This window comes from Rattus norvegicus, chromosome 5 (assembly GCF_036323735.1).
Source record: "Rattus norvegicus strain BN/NHsdMcwi chromosome 5, GRCr8, whole genome shotgun sequence".
NCBI lineage: Eukaryota > Metazoa > Chordata > Mammalia > Rodentia > Muridae > Rattus > Rattus norvegicus.
Genome location: NC_086023.1, coordinates 170,713,602 through 170,732,257, shown reverse-complemented (window position 1 = coordinate 170,732,257; position 18,656 = coordinate 170,713,602). Strand labels below are relative to the sequence as shown.

At 50.1% G+C, this 18,656-nt stretch overlaps 1 protein-coding gene across 9 annotated transcripts in view; it reads right to left on the bottom strand.

Annotated features, from left to right (window-relative positions):
* Mmel1 (membrane metallo-endopeptidase-like 1) overlaps positions 1 to 18,656 on the bottom strand; it is a 30,457-nt gene extending 11,801 nt beyond the window's left edge. For 2 of the 9 annotated variants that reach the window (XM_039110115.2, XM_039110114.2), the window contains exons 1-5: positions 18,491 to 18,654; positions 16,220 to 16,379; positions 1,710 to 1,778; positions 1,089 to 1,148; positions 151 to 312 (exon numbers count right to left, since the gene is read on the bottom strand). In XM_039110115.2, the coding sequence (XP_038966043.1) occupies positions 151 to 312; positions 1,089 to 1,148; positions 1,710 to 1,778; positions 16,220 to 16,370 (442 nt within the window). In that variant the 5' untranslated portion in view covers positions 16,371 to 16,379; positions 18,491 to 18,654. Of the gene's footprint in view, positions 1 to 150; positions 313 to 1,088; positions 1,149 to 1,672; positions 1,779 to 16,219; positions 16,380 to 18,490 lie in introns of all 9 variants that reach the window. The other 7 variants (XM_039110116.2, XM_039110117.2, XM_006239569.5 and 4 more) reach the window with 7 other exon arrangements.

Here is an 18,656-nt window from a genome sequence, read left to right as displayed (position 1 = left end):
CCACCGCTCTGACAGACAAGGGACTTCGTCACCACGGTGATGACCTAGTTCAGCTCATGAGCGGTGATTTTTCCGTTGGCCCTGCTCTCCGAGATGTTGGCCAGGAACCCACCCAAGGTTCCCTGCCCTCTGGTGGTGGCTACTCTTCACCTTTGAGGATGACCTCCAGCTCATCCCGAAGGATGTCAAAGACGCTGTATCTGGAGTTGGTCTCGGGGATCACATGGTGCCGTAGCCAGCCTCCGCAAGCATACTGATAGAAGTTGTCGCAGGGTTTCTTTGACTGGTCCATGTTCTGGAGGATTCTGGCAGCTGTTTACTCCAAGGGGGTGGAGGGAGGAGAGGAGACTGAATTGCGGAGGACATCTTGACACTGCGTTTGAGTCTGAGAGACGGCGGCACCCCTTTGGGGACTGATATCTACTATCAGCTTGCTGACTGCTACTGACCTGTTCTTGATCGAGTTAGTCACTCTCCCCGAGCCGTGGGGGAGTCTAGAAACGTGGGAGGAATTGCCCAAGTGGCTTCAAGGGCTAGGGCTGCCACTAATAAACCACTCAAACCCTCCTGTCTCCTCTCCCACCTGAGGACCCGATAATGGAATATGGTTTCTGCTCCAAGGAAGGCCCCAGCTGGTGACCTTGCCCTCTAAACTTGTCCCAGGCTCCTGGATGTCTCCATAGCCCTTCTGCCTCTTGTAGTCTCAGTGGCTTCTCATTCCATGTCCTTGAGGTTTCTTACTTATCAGATGAGACAGCTGCTTCCCAGAATTTGGAGTATGTTGGTGACAGGGGCCTAAGCTTACATGCATAATGCTCTGCCTGGGAACCCCTAGAATCCTGCCCAGCTGTTTTATGTTGGTCTCCTGCAGCTAGGGATTTCATAGAAAGCATCACTGTGGGACTCCAGGATCCACGCCAGATAAAACCACATTCTGTGTTGTCTCTGTACTCCCCACAGAATTTTATCTGTTTTTGCCTCCGGCAGAGGGCTGGCTGTCCGTAGCATCCAAATTTAAGACAAAAATCTCAACTTGGCTTCAGGCAGCCCCCGAATAGCCTTGTGGCCACCCCAGGGGAGGAGCTCACCTGCTATCACGCAGCTTGGGGTAGTACAGATGTCACTCTTCTGCGATGAATCTCTGAGGACTGGGGGGATGGAAGGGAGAGAGTGTGAGGTGTGCAGAATCAGAGGATATGGTACACAGGCTTCAGTGGGTGGGGTGCAGGCCTGGGTGAGGCACTCGCTGGGTGGGCGTGGCGGGGTAGATGGGGCAGGCCTCTGTCCCCACCCTCCTTTGATACCTCCAGGATAGGTCTGAAGCACAGCATTGCTGCAGTGACCTGGGATCCCCTTTAAATTCTCTTCCTCTGTGGACCCCTACCGGGGCCCAGGACCCTCAGGGCTGAGGTTGCTCATGCCCTGCCACTTTGCTGTCCCACCAGCTCTAAGGTACTATGTTATCCTGCCCTATCCAGTCAGTACACCCATAGGTGGTATCAAGCCAGCCTCATGGGTGGTGCCCAGCTGTCCCCAGCTGTCCCCAGACATCCTACATACAGCAAGCACTGGAGACCGGCGTCCCTGTCAGTGTCCTCTCTTCCCCATCTCTCATGTGCTCCCCGCCCATCCACAGTACCCCACCCATGGCAGGTCCAGATGCCAAGCCCACCTCCTCAGGGCTGCCTGGCAGGGAAGGTAAAGGCTACCTCGTTTTACAACCGTCCTCTCATGCCGGGAGACGTGCAGCAGGCTATTTAAGAGGGGCAGCTGCTTCCCTGGAGAGAAACACAGCGCTCAGCCCCACGGTCACCCTGAGAGCCTCGGGGACTACTGCATGTCAGCGCTCAGGGCTATAGTGTTCACCGACCCCAGGGAACAGAGGCAGGGGGACCGTGTCTATTCAACCTCTCTTCTCTCTCCCCTTTCTCCTCTTCCTTCTCCTCATACTTCCTGCTAGGCTTGAGTGGGACAGGGAAGGTTCCCCCTGGCTTGCTGTTCCAATTTTCATGTCCTTTCTGAACTACCCAGGCTCTGCCTGTCTTTCCAGGACATGCCTACAGAAGGCTGCTTTTGCAGAAGGCTAATTTAGGAAAATTGGGTCCTTGCAGGCGGGGGCTTCCCTAGCGGCAACCTTCACCTCCCTCAACTTCTGTACTCTTAATGTCTGCTGAAGGCTCAAGGCTACCCCTTGACCCTGTCCCTCCACCACATATGGGGAGGGACATTGCTAAGCACGGGAGTGAGTCTTCAGGACCTGGACAGAGGTTTGGGAAAGAGCAAGTGCAGAGAGCATGATAAGAGATTAGAGGAAGACTGAGTTGGATGTTACAGTGAGAAGCAAGCTAGCTCCTGTCAGCTGCCTGGGGAGTAGGTGAGAGGTGGAGGAGCCAGCTCTGTGCGTAGCAGATGAGGATGAAGTCATAGACAATGATGTAATACCAGAGAGTGACCGCCCCGTGTCATCAATAAAAGCAGAGGCTCACAGAGGACAAGCAGAGAGAAACCTTGATTCTGGGACTGTGAAGACCGTCATGCTGTCTGGTTCTCTGACCAGAGGATAACCGACCAACCGACCGACCGACACCCTGGCTGCATTGTGATTAGAGGATCCAGAGGAAGGAGCCGCTGCCTGAGACACACTGATAGACAACAGATTTCCAGCCTTGCCTGGGAGCCCCTCTGCTATTTGTTTCTGAGTCAAGCGCCCTGTGTGTATACTGTGGATTGATGCTTGTCCCCGTAGTAGTGGGTCTTGCCTAGGAGCCTCTCTGCTATTTGCCTCTGTGTGTGTGTGTGTGTGTGTGTGTGTGTGTGTGTGTGTGTGTGTGTGCGAGAGAGAGAGAGAGAGAGAGAGCGCACGTGTGCTGTGAACTGATGCTTATCATTCTAATGAATAAACCTTGAGATCAAAGGGTATCCGGACTCCGCCTCTCTGTCCCAGCTTTAAGGTGGACGTGACTCACAACAGTGAGTTGAGCCTGGACATCTTCAGACCTGGTGCGTGGTATTGATATTCCCCACACACAGACCTGCGAGGAGGAGGGACTATGGTGGTATATGCGTGGTTTCTGGTATAGTCAGCGCTGACGGTGCTCCCAGTAATGGGTGCTCCTTAGGGCTAGGCAATGCAGAAGGCCATTCGCTCCACACACAGGGATGTTACAAACCTGAGCTGACTCAGCTATGATAGCAATGTGGACTCTGTTCTTGAGGAGCCTACCCCTTCACCCCAATCTTATAGGGCTACCGAGGGAAACATTTCAGGGGGGGGGGGGAAATCTGTGCTCCGGGGTAAGAAAGTTGACTCCTCAGATCTGGAATGAAAAGTAGGGGGTCAAGGGAAGGGGTAGAATCCTTAAGCCTCTGCTGCCTCATAGGGGTGTGGCTATCTCAAGGGCAGAGCCTGAGGGTGAGACGCTGGACCTTGGATCTCACAGAGTCACAGAGTCCAGGGAGAGGATTGGTGACCAGGAGGGAAAAGTATCTGCAGACTCAGCACCCACCTCGATGGGGTGCACAGACCTCTGAGGCTACTCTGTGAAGACACAGAGCACAAAAGAGCCCCCTTCTTTCCACAGAAGACTGACCAAGCTAGGACACAGGAAGGGAGGCCCTGCTGCAAGGCCCGTAGATCACAAGCGGGCTTCGGTCGACAGCGTAATGGGTGCGTGTGTGAAGAATCGGGGTTCCTCGGGAGCCTGATGCAGACGGTGTAAGCTCTGACCTGTGATCCTAGCTCACACAGCCTTCAGGGAGTTTGTGGTGATGGCCGCAGGCGCAGGAGAACAGAGAACCCCCACTTCCAGACCCCCAGTGAAGCAGATAAATATTGTGGACAATCAGGAAGGAAGCCCAGGGGTCAGGGTGTAGCTCAGTTGGTAGACTGTTTGCCTAGCGTATGTTCTAAGCCCTGGGTCTCATTCCCAGCACCACACAAACTATATCTGGCATGTAGGACGAAGAGGCAGGAAAATTCAGGAATTTAAGGCCACCCTTAGTTATATAGTGAATTTAAGGCCAGCCACCTGGGCTACATGACACTTAAACATCTGAAACCTTGCTAGGTATGGCAGCTACACCTCCAATCCCAGCACTTGGGAGGTAGAGGCAGGTAGGTGGATCTCCATGAGTTTCGGGCTACATAGTGAGGCCCTACCTAAAAACAAATAAACAAGCCTATATAAACAAACAAACAAACAACCCAAGAGGGAACCCCAAATGGTCAAGAGGAGCAGACTGGGGCGCGTCCAATATTAGCAGTGGCTGCCAGTGCAACGGCTGAGGTCACTAAGCTGAAGAGTCTTTCAGTAGAGGAGGAAAGCTTACAGATGTGCCACAGGCTTCACCGGACAAGTGGCAGCCACAGGAAAGACTTGGATGCGAATGAGGTGTGGGAAGTGAGGTCACTGGGGAGACCCAGGACCGCCCAGGAGATAGACATGGGAGGGTCAGAAGTTCAAGGCCAGCCTCTCTACATAGTTTAAGGATACATGAGACACTGTCTCAAAAAAGAAGTGAGGGAACCACGTGACAGGCATGACAGCCATTGAACCGCACAAAAGGAGTACCAATGGAGCCAGTCGGAAAGACTCTCCAACCCCCGACAAAACATGAAGGGAAAGGAGGAAAGCAATGAACGGCCGCTGAGCCAAGCATGGTTGAGCCAAGCATGGTTGAGCCAAGCATGGTGGTTCCGGTGTTCAGGACGCAGAGATGGAAGGAGGGAAGCACAGGGCTGGTCTGGGCCAGCGAGACCTGAACTTGGACAGAAATGGAGGCAAGAAGCAGCTTTGGCGTTAAAACCACAGGACATGAATGGCTACGTTGGATGGGATTCCAGGAAGGATCAAATTCTTTGGCACCCTCTGGTGCTTGTTCGGGTAACTTCTACAGTGTGCCAACCCCCACCCCCACCCCAAAATAGCCCTGAGGGTTGGGAGATGGTTCAGTGGTCAAGCATCTGCCATGCTAGTGTGGGGACCTGAGTTTGGATCCCCAGTACTCAAGTAAAGGCTGGTAGGCATGGTGGCTCCCCGCCTATAATCCCAGTGCTTTGTTAGTAAGACATGGAGTCCTCTGGCCACCTAGATTAGCTGAACCTGTGAGCTCTGGGTTCAAGTGAGAGACCACCTCACGCATTAACGTAGAGAATGATGGAAGACACTCAGTGCCAACCTCGGGCCTGCACACCTGCACACACACACACACACACACACACACACGCCCGCGTGCGTGCACGTGCCTACACATATGCAAACATACATATCTCTTTGTGTACACATGCGTGCCATCCATATATCCATCCATGCATCCATCCATGCATCCATCCATGCATCCATCCATGCATCCATCCATCCATCCATGCATCCATCCATCCATCCATGCATCCATGCATACATACATACATACATACATACATACATACATACATACAAGAATAGTCTTCACAATCTCTCTGAAAGTTTGTTTTCCTAAAACTTTGTTTTTTTAAAACATCAAAAACTCCTTGACTTGACGAAAACCTTAATTTTACAAAATTTATTAGAGCTGCGAGCTGTTATGTAGCTGCTGGGGATTGAACCTGGTTCCTCTAGAAGAGCAGCCATTGCTCTTAAACCACAGAACTCTCTCCAATCCCTAAGACCTTAACTTAAATGACTTAAGGTTTTTCCTCTCCTTCTCAGCCTCTCTCTGAGGAAAAACACTACAGAGGGCCTGCGAAGACTGACCAGTCAGTGAGGTCCTTGCTGAACAAGTGCACTCCAGATTCGGTGACAGTAAAATAAGGCAGAGCAACTGGAGAGAGAGATGACTCAGCGGTTAAAAGCATGTACTACTCTTGCAGAGGGTCAGAATTCAGTTCCCACCTCTGGGATTCTTGATGCTCTCTTCTGCACCTGTGTGTACAAACACATGTGCATGCAAAGAACTAAAATACATGTATAATAAATCGTGATAGAGGACACTGTCACATTGATCTCTGGCCTCTGTATCTGCATACACAGTGCATGCACACACACACACACACACACACACTCACACACATAATACCATCTCTGTCTCTCTGTCTCTCTCTGTCTTTCTCTGTCTCTCTGTCTTTCTCTCTCACACACACACATACACACATCACATATACATCATGCAGACACATTACACAGTCATCACACACACATCACACACCACACATCACACCATCTCTCTCTCTCTCTCTCACACACACACATCACATATACATCACACACACATCACACATCACACCATCTCTCTCTCTCTCACACACACACACATCACATATACATCACACACATCACACACACCACACATCACACCATCTCTCTCTCTCTCACACACACACACATCACATATACATCACACACACACACACACCACACATCACACCATCTCTCTCTCTCTCACACACACACACACACACACCACACATCACACCATCTCTCTCTCTCTCACACACACACACACATCACATATACATCACATACACATCACACACACCACACATCACACCATCTCTCTCTCTCACACACACACACACACACATCACATATACATCACACACACATCACACACCACACATCACACCATCTCTCTCTCTCTCACACACACACACATCACATATACATCACACACACATCACACACACCACACATCACACCATCTCTCTCTCTCTCTCAAACACACACACACCACACATCACACCATCTCTCTCTCTCTCTCTCTCTCTCTCTCTCTCTCACTCACACACACACACACACCACATCATCACACACACATACATTACACACACATCACACACCACATATACATCATGCAGACACATTACACAGTCATCACACACACACACATCACACACACCACACATCACACCATCTCTCTCTCTCTCTTACACACACACACATCACATATACATCACATACACATCACACACACCACACCATCTCTCTCTCTCTCTCTCTCTCTCTCTAACACACACACACACACACCCCACATCTCACACACACACACCACATCTCTCTCTCTCTCTCTCTCTCTCACACACACACACACACCACACATCACACCATCTCTCTCTCTCTCTCTCTAACACACACACACACACACACACACACCACATCATCACACACGACACACACGAGAAAGAGAGAGACAGAGATAGACAGAGCTCAGTTCAGTGATGGGAGAGAACCCACGCCCCCCTGGGGTTGAGTAACCTTCCCGGCAGGGCTGCGAGACAGATGTAGGAGTGGCTGTGGTGTTGCTAAGGAAAGGATCCCGAGAGTCAACAAGAAGCTCTCCCAAGTGGGAGAATCTCAAGACACCTGATGGAAACAAACAAACACATTCTCAGAGGGAAACCTCCACTTACGTCATACAGGAGTCCAAGGACAAAGGCCATGGGGACAGTAATTTATGTTTATGAAAAGAAGTTGTCTGTGTATCAGAACGACAGAGCCCCAGGAGCTCAGATATGGGGACTATGAGGGCAACTCTCTGCAACAGAGTCCCAGCCACCTCGTTTTGCTGCTGCTCCTGCTCAAGGGGCAAAGGATGTTTTGCTCATCTCTTGCCCAGGGGGTGTCCATGTGTCCTGCCCACAAAGTAAGGTGGGTGTGTCATGCCCCAGTTCTGAGCTAAGGCCCCTTGTGGCCTGAGTACTTTCATGTGTCCCCTTGAATTCCTTTCCTCCAGGAGAGGATCATGACCAGCTAGGTCTCTGTGCCTGGATGAGGTTCCCCCGACACAGAGGTGCTCAGCCTGAGTCTGGCTTGTATCAGCTTGACCTCAGCCAGAGATAGATATTAGATAACTGTGGTTTTGGGCGTCTGGGTGTTGGGTCTTTTCTGGGTATTGATGTGACACCTAGACTATGTGACCATAATACAGTATTTGAAATACGTAAAGAAACGAAATAGCTAAAACTGACAAGAAGTTCAAACCTAATCTGAAGAAGAATCAGCTGTTAAAGCTAAAAATGAGACCACATGGGACAAGAGGTGTTCAGCGAACTTGCTGTGAAAACCTGGCAAGCTATTGTGGAAAGAACCGATTCTCAAAGAGCTGTTCTTGTACTGTGTGAGTCATGTGTTTTTTCTCTCTCTCTCTCTCTCTCTCTCTCTCTCTCTCTCTCTCTCTCTCCTCTCTCTGTCTCCTCCTCTCTCTCTCCTCTCTCTGTCTCCTCCTTTCTCTGTTTTCTTCTCTCTCTGTCTCTGTTTCTTTCTCTCTGTCTCCCTCTCTCTGCCTCTGTCTGTCTCCATCATCTGTCTCCCCCTCTGTCTCCTTCTCTGTCTCTCTGTCTCCCCCTCTGTCTCTGTCTCCCTCTGTTTCTGTTTCCCTCTCTCTGTTTCTGCCTCTCTCTCTCACACACACACACGCACACGTCCATACATTTTCACCCACACACAAATAACAAAATAGTATATATTTTTTAAAAAGGAAAGGATGTGGGGCTGGAGAGATGGCTCAGAGGTTAAGAGCACGGACTGCTCTTCCAGAGGTCCTGAGTTCAATTCCCAGCACCCACATGGTGGCTCACAACCATCTGTAATGGGATCTTCTGGTGTCTCTGAAGATAGCTACAGTGTACTTGTATATGATAAATAAATTAAAAATAAAGGAAAGGATGTGGCTGTTGAAGTTTATTAACAATTGCAGACCCAGAACGGGTAGAGTCCACCCAGCTGAAAGGAAAGAGACTTAAGGCGAGAATGATACTCTATGGAATTTACTAGGAACGCAAGGCAAAGCCAGGGAACAGAAACGATTACAGAAAAATCGAGTACTAGAAAGGACAGACCGAGAAAAGTCAAGTCTATAAGCAACCAGAATTTTCTTTCACTAATGTATGTGCTTCTTGTTTGTGTGGGGGAAATGGATATATGCACATGTGTGTAGAGGTTGGAGGTCAGCCTTGGGGGTGTTTCTCAGGCACCCTCCACATCATCTTTTGATGGCAGGCTGCTCACCAGATATGTTAGGCTGCCTACAGCCCCAGGGATCTCTCTGCCTTTGACTCCTTAGTACTGAGCTCTTTAATGGAGGCATCACCATAGCCAGCTTTTCTGTATGGATTCTGGGGATTGAACTCAGGCCTTTGCTGACTGAGCTCTCTCCATAGCCCTGTTAGAATTTTAGGAGTGAGGAGTAATATAGGACTCCCCTCCCTCTCTGTGTCTGTCTCTGTCTGTCTCTGCCCCCCCCTCTCTCTCTGTGTGTGTGTGTGTGTGTGTGTGTGTGTGTGTGTGTGTGTGTGTGTGTATGTATGATTCAAGACTCAAAACAAACCCAAGCTGGAAGAAATACAAGTGTTTTCTTAGATTTCTCATGATAAGCAAACAGAAGTGTAAAGACAAGGAGAAACCGACTCAGGAGACAGAACTGGGAGGGTTAATTTGACAGACAGTGGCATTAGACCGACGGGTTCTGAACAGCACAGTGCAAGTTAACACTGGATCTCGCTCTTTAAATCATTGTGCCCTGCTTAGCCTGGTTTGCTGAGACGGGCAGGTTGTTGTGACTGAGGGACGGAAGCAAGTAAAGTTATTTTCACATCCACCTCTGCTGACGATTTACAACAGACTATTTCCAGGTGGGCATTGCTGAGGTGTCTGATCACCAGAAAGGCCTGACGTGCTTGTAGCACTGTAGATTTGGAATTCTTGTTCTGGAAGATTCCCGAGTCCCACCTACATTGAAGTCAGTGATGGACAGTATATTTGTAGCCACCCTATTTAAGTGCTGAAGCTCTAACCCCCAGCACGTGTGCATGTATGTGTGAGCACATGCAAGTATGCACGTGTGTGCATGTGTGCGTGTGCACGTGTGCGAGTATGCATGCGTGTGAATGTGAATGCGTGCGCGGCCTGTGTTAGGGTTGGGGAACCAAAGTTGTTATAAGGTGAGGAACTTATTAGAACATGGTACAATTAAAAGCAACAGTAATTGTATATGGTCTGTGTGTGGTACTTAAAAACACGGTAGAAACCAAATACATAATTAGCAATTCCGTGTGTGTGTGTGTGTGTGTGTGTGTGTGTGTGTGTGTGTGTGTGTGTGTTCATCTGCACATAGGAAGCATAGGAAGCAAGAAAAGAGCAGGAAGTGCAGCCGAACTATTAAGCCCACCCCCAGTGACGTCCTTCCGCCAGCAAGGCTCCACCTCCTAAGGGTTCCATAACCTTTCCAACAGCGCCACCAGGCGGAGACCAAGTGATCGAACGCGGGATTCCACGCCAGGCATTTTACATTCAAAGCCCTACGAGGACCAACCTGTTTGTTATTCAAGCTGTCCCATAACTAGCAACTGTTTTAAAGGTACTGGTTGAAAACGGGTATGGAGGCGTATCCCTGTAATCCCGGTGCTTGCTAGGTAGGGGCAAAAAGATCAGAAGTTCAGGGTCATCCTTGGCTATATATACTATGTTGGAGATCAGCCTGGGCTCCCTCCCTCCTCCCGCCTGCCTTCCCTCCTCCCCCCACGCCCCACGCCCCCCACCCCCACGCCACACGCGCCACTCGCGCACCCGCGCACACACATCAAATACACAAAAGGCACAGACTGCTTTTGAAATGCTAAAGACAAGCCTTGTATAACAATCACTAGATAGAAAAAGGAACTGCCAAGAGAGTTATGAAATGAAGAAATCCAGACAATAGCCAGGAAAGAAAATGTAACTCTGAACTTTTCAGAGAGACAGACCAAGGGCTGGAGAGATGGCTCTGCTCTTGCAGAAGACCTGAGTCCAGATCCCAGCACCCACATAACTGTTGAGTGACTTTCAACTCCGGTTTCCAGAGGTGACCCCTTTTTTGGCCTCCGAGGGTTCTTACCCTCACGTGTGCATTCATCCTCCATGTACGTGTAATTCAAAATAAATAGTAAGTATTTTTGAATACAGCATAAAATACATAAGTGACAAGGGTGGGTTTTAGCAAAGGCTTTGGAGACATCTGGGATGTGCAATCTTGGTGTCTCACAGTCTAATTTACCTTCATACAGGACGAAATGTCAAGATCAATAGGGTCAGTGGCAAGACAGACTTCTTGTTACTAAATCTGATAACGACGGGTGTGATGGCCCCCTTTCTAAGCACTCCTGTTGCACTAAGATTTCAAACCCTCGTGCCAGCCTCTAATACACGCACTCCTGTAATTTCTGTTTTGCAGGTCGGGAAACTGAAGCCCAGAGATGTCGTGGAGGTTGACTGAGGTCACACAGCAGGGACGGGAGCTGGAATGCCCTGCCAGGCTGTATAGCTGGGCACTGGTGTGCATACCACCTCAGGCTCTTCCTGTCTTCACTGAGTAACAGGCAGAAAAGCCCAAAGATGAGCTGCAGACTGTAAGGACATAGCTCAGGTTCAGGCTGGTGACATCTTCCTGCAAAGAGGGCTGCTGGCAGGCTCAGCGTCACCTAAGTAGCTTTGCTGCTCTGCCAGGAAAGGAGCATGGGGACAATCAAGGAGGCAAGGCAGCGTACCACTGAAACTTTATTTACAAAAACAGGCAGAGGCTGTGGTCAGCCAACCTGAGAAACGAATATGGCTGCTTGTGAACAGAATTCCGGATGATCGCGAATGAAGGCGCAGTACCCAGCTACTTATGAAAATACTTGGCATTCAGAGCCTGCCAGATAGCAGGTCACTTGTTCAGAAACAAGTGAAACAAGCAAAGTCACTTGTTCAGAAAGACTGGGACCTGAGACTGACCCCCAGAATCCACGTAAAGGTGGAAGGATTGAATCAATTCCAAAAGGTGGTGTCTGACCTCCATACCATGCCACCACAAAGCACAGAAAATAAAATAGGAGTTCGGGGAGTCGGGGAAAGATTTGTTTATAATGTTAAACTAGCAAATAATTAAAAGAAAAAACAGCAACTATCAAAAGGATAATAAAAAGAATTTCAAGCAAATTGAGGGGGGTGGGGATAGCTTAGTTTGAACACAGGCAAGAAAGGCTGAAAAATGCATCAGAAACACAGCCAGTGTAGACAAAAGACACATTCTAGAGATCACAGGGAGGGAGCTAAGGAAAATCCTCCCAGTAAAAGACAATCCAGCCTTGCATGGCTGCAGGAGAAACAGCAGAGCCGTAACCGGAATGCTTCCGATGAAAGAACGGAAGTACTCATATTCAATTCTCTGAACCACTCGGAGAGCAGTGGCTCATGTCTTTGATCCCAGCACTCAGGAGACAGAGGCAGGTGAATCTCTGAATTGGAGGCCAGCCTGGTCTACAGAGTGAGTTCCAGGACAGCTAGGGCTACCCAGAGAAACCAGGCCAAACCAAACCAAACAAAAACCCAACAACAACAACAATAACAACAATAATTCTCTGGACTCATGTGGTAGCAGGAAAAACTGACCCTACAAATTGTCCTCTGACCGTCGTGTACCTCTGTCTGTCACGACACGCTCCTCCTCAAATAAATGTAACAGAAAAATTACAAATAAATTGGTTTCATTTATATGTATGTGGGTGTTTTCGCTTGTATGCATGCCTGTGTACCACCTGTGTGTCTGATGCCCATGGAAGCCAGAAGCTATCATATCTTCTAGAACTAGAATTACAGACAGTTGTTAGCTGCCATGTGGGTGTTAGGAATCAAACTCCTGTCCTCTGGGGGAGCAGCCAGTGCTCTTAACCACCGAGCCATCTCTCCAGCCCTCCAGCCCCATGGAAAAATATTTTCTTTTTTCTTTTTCTTTTTTAAAAAGAACAGAATCCAGAATGAAGAACATTGCTCAGGTAAGATCACTGCATAACGACATGTGGAAGAGTGATACTGTATGTATTACAGAGGCAAAGCACTCGTACACACAAACTAGAGATAAATAAACCATATATATAATTGCATAAACTTATGAACCAAGTTTGTAGCTTATGGCTTTTCTTTTTTTGCCAAGAGTGAGGAAAACACGTTAGAGTTCCCCCTCCCCCTTTTTGAGAGTCTACTTTATTTTCTGTGTAAGGGTGTTTTATATTTGTGTGTGTCTGCGCATCATGTGCACTCCTGGTGCCTGTGGAGACCAGAAGAGGGTGTCGGATCCCCTAGAACTGAAGTTGCAGACAGTTGTGAGCTGCTGTGTGGGTGCTGGGAATCTAACCTGGGTCCTCTGGAAGAGCAGCCAGTGCTCTTAAACTGCCGAGACACCTCTCCCAGCCCCTTATGGCTAAATTTATGTTCACTCACTAGTCTTGAATTGTTGATAAACTAATCCTCGATCCCACTCGGGGGAAATTGACAAGTCTCTGGTACAAGGTGTTCACAGACACTTTTTTTTTGAACAACTGGAAGGCCAAGTGATAAAATCTGGGACGGGAAAGATGGCTTAGCTGTTAATCCTTGGCTGCTCTTCTGGAGGTCCTGAGTTCAATTCCCAGCAACCACATGGTGGCTCGCGACCATCTGTAATGGAATCTGATGCCCTTGTCTGATGTGTCTGAAGACAGCTACAGTGTACTCACATATGTAATAAATAAATAAATAAATCTTTGAGAGTCAGCTTTCTTAAAAAAAATTACTTTATCTGAGTTGCCAAATACTAATGGACTGAACATTATACATGTATAATCACACCTTATAGTTTCCATAATTATTATAATCATATTCCACTTTTTTTTGTAAAGAGCCTCTTACTGGGCTGAAAAGGGGAATTGTAGAGAGATCGCTTTGCATATTGAATGGATGCACCACCAATCACAAAGCCTATGGCCTATGGCTTACACAGGAAACAGACATCGGACACTGGGAGGAGAAACAATTCTGAGAGAGAGGGGGCAGGGAGAGGAGCCCGAAGAGAGGTAAGGAGAGGGACACATATGGTAACCAGCCACGTGACAAAATGTGGGTTAAAATAAACCGGTTATCTTTAGCTATGATGTAGTCAGAGCAGAGCCTAGCTATATGGCCAAGGTATTTGTAAATATAACTTGAGTGTGGGTCTTATTTCTGGGAGCATGGGGCTGGGAGGCAGAACTGGGGCCTAACTTCAACAACCAAGAGAACGAAGGAAGCCAATATTACAAGGGGCCTTGACTGAGCTCAAAGGGTCACCTATGGACAGACTCTCAGCAGGTTGGGGCTGAGAGTCCCACAAGAGCATCCAGACACATTTTTTACACATCTTTTTTTTCCTGTAAAATTGACCAAGCCTTGCTTATATTATACAAGGCCAGTGAGGTGGTCAGTGTTATCAACTAGGGAGGATCCAGAGTCACCCGGGACAAAGGCCCGTCATGCATACTAGAGGGGACTGAACTGAGGGTGAGAAATGCCCATTGTGGGTAGGGATCCCAGGCTTGTATAGAACGAAGACAAGGAGCTGAACATAGAGAGTGTTCACTGCTCTCCTGCTTGTTTCGAGTTCCTTCCGCCTAGACTTCTGCAAAAACTGCCTTCTCTCTCTCTCTCTCTCTCTCTCTCTCTCTCTCTCTCTCTCTCTCTCTCTCAAGTTGCTGTGTCAGGGATTTTTTTTTTTAAATCACAGCCATAGAAACACACCCAAGGTTAACCTTAGTTGAGAGCCAGAGGTCTCACCAACCAGCTCTAGTTGAGCTTCTGAAATGGTACAGCTGACCCAGAAGTCAGGGAAATTTAAAATGGTGATGTAAGTGGGTGGGTGGGAGTGGGAGCATCCTCATAGAAGCGGGGGAGGGGAGATGGAAGGGGGGGACCAGAAAAGGGGATATAGCATTTGAAATGTAAATATATAAAATATCCAATAGAAAATGGATAACAGAAAACTTTCCGTCTTTTCAGTCCTGACTGAAGTCCTGGACTAGAGCTGAGGTGAGCTGTACGGTCATTCCAGGGACCGAGGAGCCCTGGAGGAGGAGGAAGCAGAGATTGTGTGGGCCCTGACAGTCAAGGAGAGCCTGGCTGTGTACACTGCTCAAAGGATAAAGGGAGAGACAGGTAGGGAGAAGACAGACAGGGGGACAGAACATGAGAGCCCCACCCCCAGCTCCCCGTCCTATACCTCATGGCTGGCTGTGGGGCTATCAGGCCTAGCCTCTGGAGGCCTCAAAACCAGGTGTACTGAGACCAGTGAACTTCAAACAAAAGTCCCTGGAACCATGGCCTCCACTAGGGGGATGGACCCCCTGTCATTCCTTTTCTTGCCTGGGAGTTCACTGCACCTGTCAACACTTGCCTGAGGCGAGAACCACGTGGGCAGAGACCACAGTGGCCACTGGGCAGAAGCCACACTAACGTGGGCCCTTCAAGGCAGCCCTGGGTGGGAGGATACCCACCTACTCCTTAGGCAGAACCCACTTGTGTTTTCCATCTGTCCCGCATTCGAAGTCCCCTGAGGGAACTTCCAGGCTCTGGTGCCCTGGTGTGAGAGCCAGAGCCAGGTTAGTGCATCACTGAAGAGTACAGTAGTGTAGTAGTCTGATTTTGTGTGTATATCTATCCTTCCTCCCTCCCTCCCCCTCCCTCCTCTCCCCTTCCTTCCCACTTCTGGCTCAAAGGGAATGAAGGGCTTGGAAGGTGCAGGGTGCGAGGCTGCTGGGTGTCTAGATGCCCCATGCAAAGGGGTTCACTGTAGTCCTACACGGGGTCCTTTAGGAAGGAGTCAGTGTGAGAAGCCGTTCCTAAGACACCTGGGGTCTACCCAAAGGGCAGTCCTAGCCACGCCTCCACTTTCAAGGACCCTCAGGCTAGCTCCTTCCTTCCAACGTGCGGTAAGCAAGAGCCTGTATCAGAAGACACCAGGTCATCCTAGCACCAGGTGAGACAGCGGGAAGGAGACCCCCTTCGCGCAGGGGCTTGGGCTCCTGCTGCTGGACCACCTGGGAACTGCAGCAGTCACTCTGCTGGGCTGGGCTGCGGACTAGAAGGGGGCTGGACCAGTGGGGCGGGGGACCTGTGTGCTGTCCGCAGCATCCTACAGTCCTGCTGAGGCAGAGGGGGCGGAGGCAGAGCCTGCAGAAGCTGCTGCGCCAGTATGCCCGGACAGACAGAGCTTTCTGGATGGGGTCGCTGGGCCTGTGCAGGTCAGTGTCCCTTCTTTGGCACCTCTGGAGTCAGCGGCATGGCCCTAGGAACTGGCGGGGGTGGGGTGGGGGTGGGGGGCGGGCCCTGGCAGACCCTCCCCCTTTGCCCCACTCTACAAGACTGGCTCCTCTCGGAGACATGCAGAGCCCTGGGCAAGAATGGGTTCGGGGGAAGGAAAGGGGCAGGGTGCCCTTGCTCACCTATGCTGTAGAAGACACCCAGAGTCACTATGGCTCCCATCAACAGCAGTGTCAGCAGTACCAGCAGCCCACACTCCACGAAGCCTAGGCGCCTCCTCCCACAGTTGTCCGCTCTCTCCATCATCCCCACTGAGCTCTCCGACTTCCCCATCAGCCGGTTCTGGGTGGAAGGCACACAGCTGAGCACCCAGGGCCAGGGCCAGGAGGGAGGCAGCTGGAGCTTGGATGCCTTGAGCACACTGAAGCTAGTGCTTTGGGGAATGCTCTGTCCTGGTCTCCGCTCTCGACGCTTTAAGCTGTGCCCTGAGTGCCCGGGGGACCCCGTGTAGAAGGGGAACCTGGCCAACTAGTCCTGATGCCCATTGCCTCTCAAAGTCAGTTTCTCTCTCGTTCCATTGTCTGACATGGCGGGGACTAACTGGGCCTGAAGTTATTCTGCCCAGTAAATGCAGGAGGCTCAGCCTAGGTGTCTGCTGGCCTCTATGGTGGAGCCTGCTTGGGTTGCCTATGCCCGGAGGCTTTGGGCTTGGAAATTGGATCAGGGATGCCGTTGGGGAGGTGACTCAGGTCCCGAGCTCCTTGACTGTCCTTTCTCTGTTCCTGTGGAAATCCAGGAGTTTCGGGGATGGGGGTGGGGCCGGGGTTGGAAGGACAATGTGTATGGGAACCATACAGAAACGAGAGAGGGTTAGGGTTAGCAGCTTAAGTCGGGGCTTCTATCTGTATCTTCCAAATGGCCCAGCCTGGGGAGGGGGCTTGGATGCTCTTGAGGCAATCCTCACAAAGTTGGCACGGCTGATAAGGTGCAGAGCAGGTGGGGCCCTGGCCTCACTCCCTGCTTCTCAGTTGGCTGTCAGTCAGCTGTTGCCTGTCTCTTGGTGTTCACATGCCCGCCACTTCCTCTGGATGCTCAATCCGTGGCTGTCTGATCCCCCGTCTTCCCACAAGGCCTCTGCCTTCCTCCAGACAGTCCCCTTCTGGAGTTATTGAAGCCAAGCTTAGGAATTACCCTTCACCCCACACTTTACAGACTCCTTCAGTTCTGCTAGAGTCTGTCCTTGCCTCCTTCCTATACCCGGTTTGCTCCAGGCCGCCATCACCTTGAGCTGCAGTCAGACCTACTGAGGGTGTGTGTGTGTGTCTCCTTTTCCATCCAGAGAGGATCCCTCAATGGGGAGTCAAAAGATGTCACTCACTAGCTTTCTTTACATCTCCCTGTTTCCTCAAGCCCCCTTGTCAGATCACTCCCACCTTCCAGGTCCCTAACTAAGGAAAAAATGAAGAGTGCCCCATTTTTCAGGGTGCTTTCCCTACCTGGTTTTCAGTTCAACTAAGCAAAACCTTAGCCTGCTCCTGCTCAGCTCCCCCAGGGCTGGGGCTCCTGTGTCTTCGTGAGGGGCACCCGTGATAGCGGTTGAAAGAGTGGGTGAGTGGGTGTGTATGCCTACCCTTGCAGGATGAACCTAGGTCTGACCTGGCCTTTGCAGCTCATGTTCCAGAATGTTCTGACTCTGAACGCATTAGCTAATTCTCTTCTGCATTCTGCTGGTTCACATCGTGCCCTGCAAACTTCGCTTCCGGCTGACAAGTCCCACAAACACACAAACATACACACACACACACACACACACACACACACACACACACACACACAGAGCCAAGTGTGGGGTGAATGTGCTGGGTAAGGGGGAAAGGAGTCAGTGTGAACGCCCCTCCCCCAAGTGGGTCTTTATCTCTCTAGAGAAGGGTTGTCATGAGGAGGAGGCAGGGGCATCCCAGGTAGGAAGTGTTATCAAAGGGTCTACTCAACAAGATGTAGGTGATAAAATGCTGAAATGCCGGGGCTCTTAGAGGGCATCATGACAGAGCTTAGGTGTCAAGTATGATGGTACATGCCTGGGGTCAGAATTTGTGAGGCTGAGGCAGGAGGATGGCTGTGAACCCAAGGCCAGCCTGGATTACAGAGTGAGACTGTCCCAAACAAAACAAAACACAACACAACAATAAAAACAAAAACAAGGGCTAGAGAAATAGCTCAGTGGTTAAGAGTACTGACTGCTCTTCCAGAGGTCCCGAGTTCAATTCCCAGCAACCACATGGTGGCTCACAACCATCTGTAATGGGATCCGATGCCCTCTTCTGATGTGTTTGAAGAGAGTGACAGTGTATTCAGATATAATAAGTAAATAAATAAATATTTAAAAAACAAAAAACAAAAACAAGATACCACCTGGTGAAGCAGCCTGGCTGGCCCCTGTCCATGAACCTTACCTAGTGCTGTCAGCTGCCACTTGGCAAGTCCTATAGGCTAGTTTGGGACCTCGCAGAGCTGGGGTGAGCTGGCCAAGGTAGGCTCTGGGTGGAGTAGAGCAGCGGTCAGGCCGAGCTGGCTGTGAGGTCACATGGAGCTGGCTTCTGGCCCACCTTTATGATGATG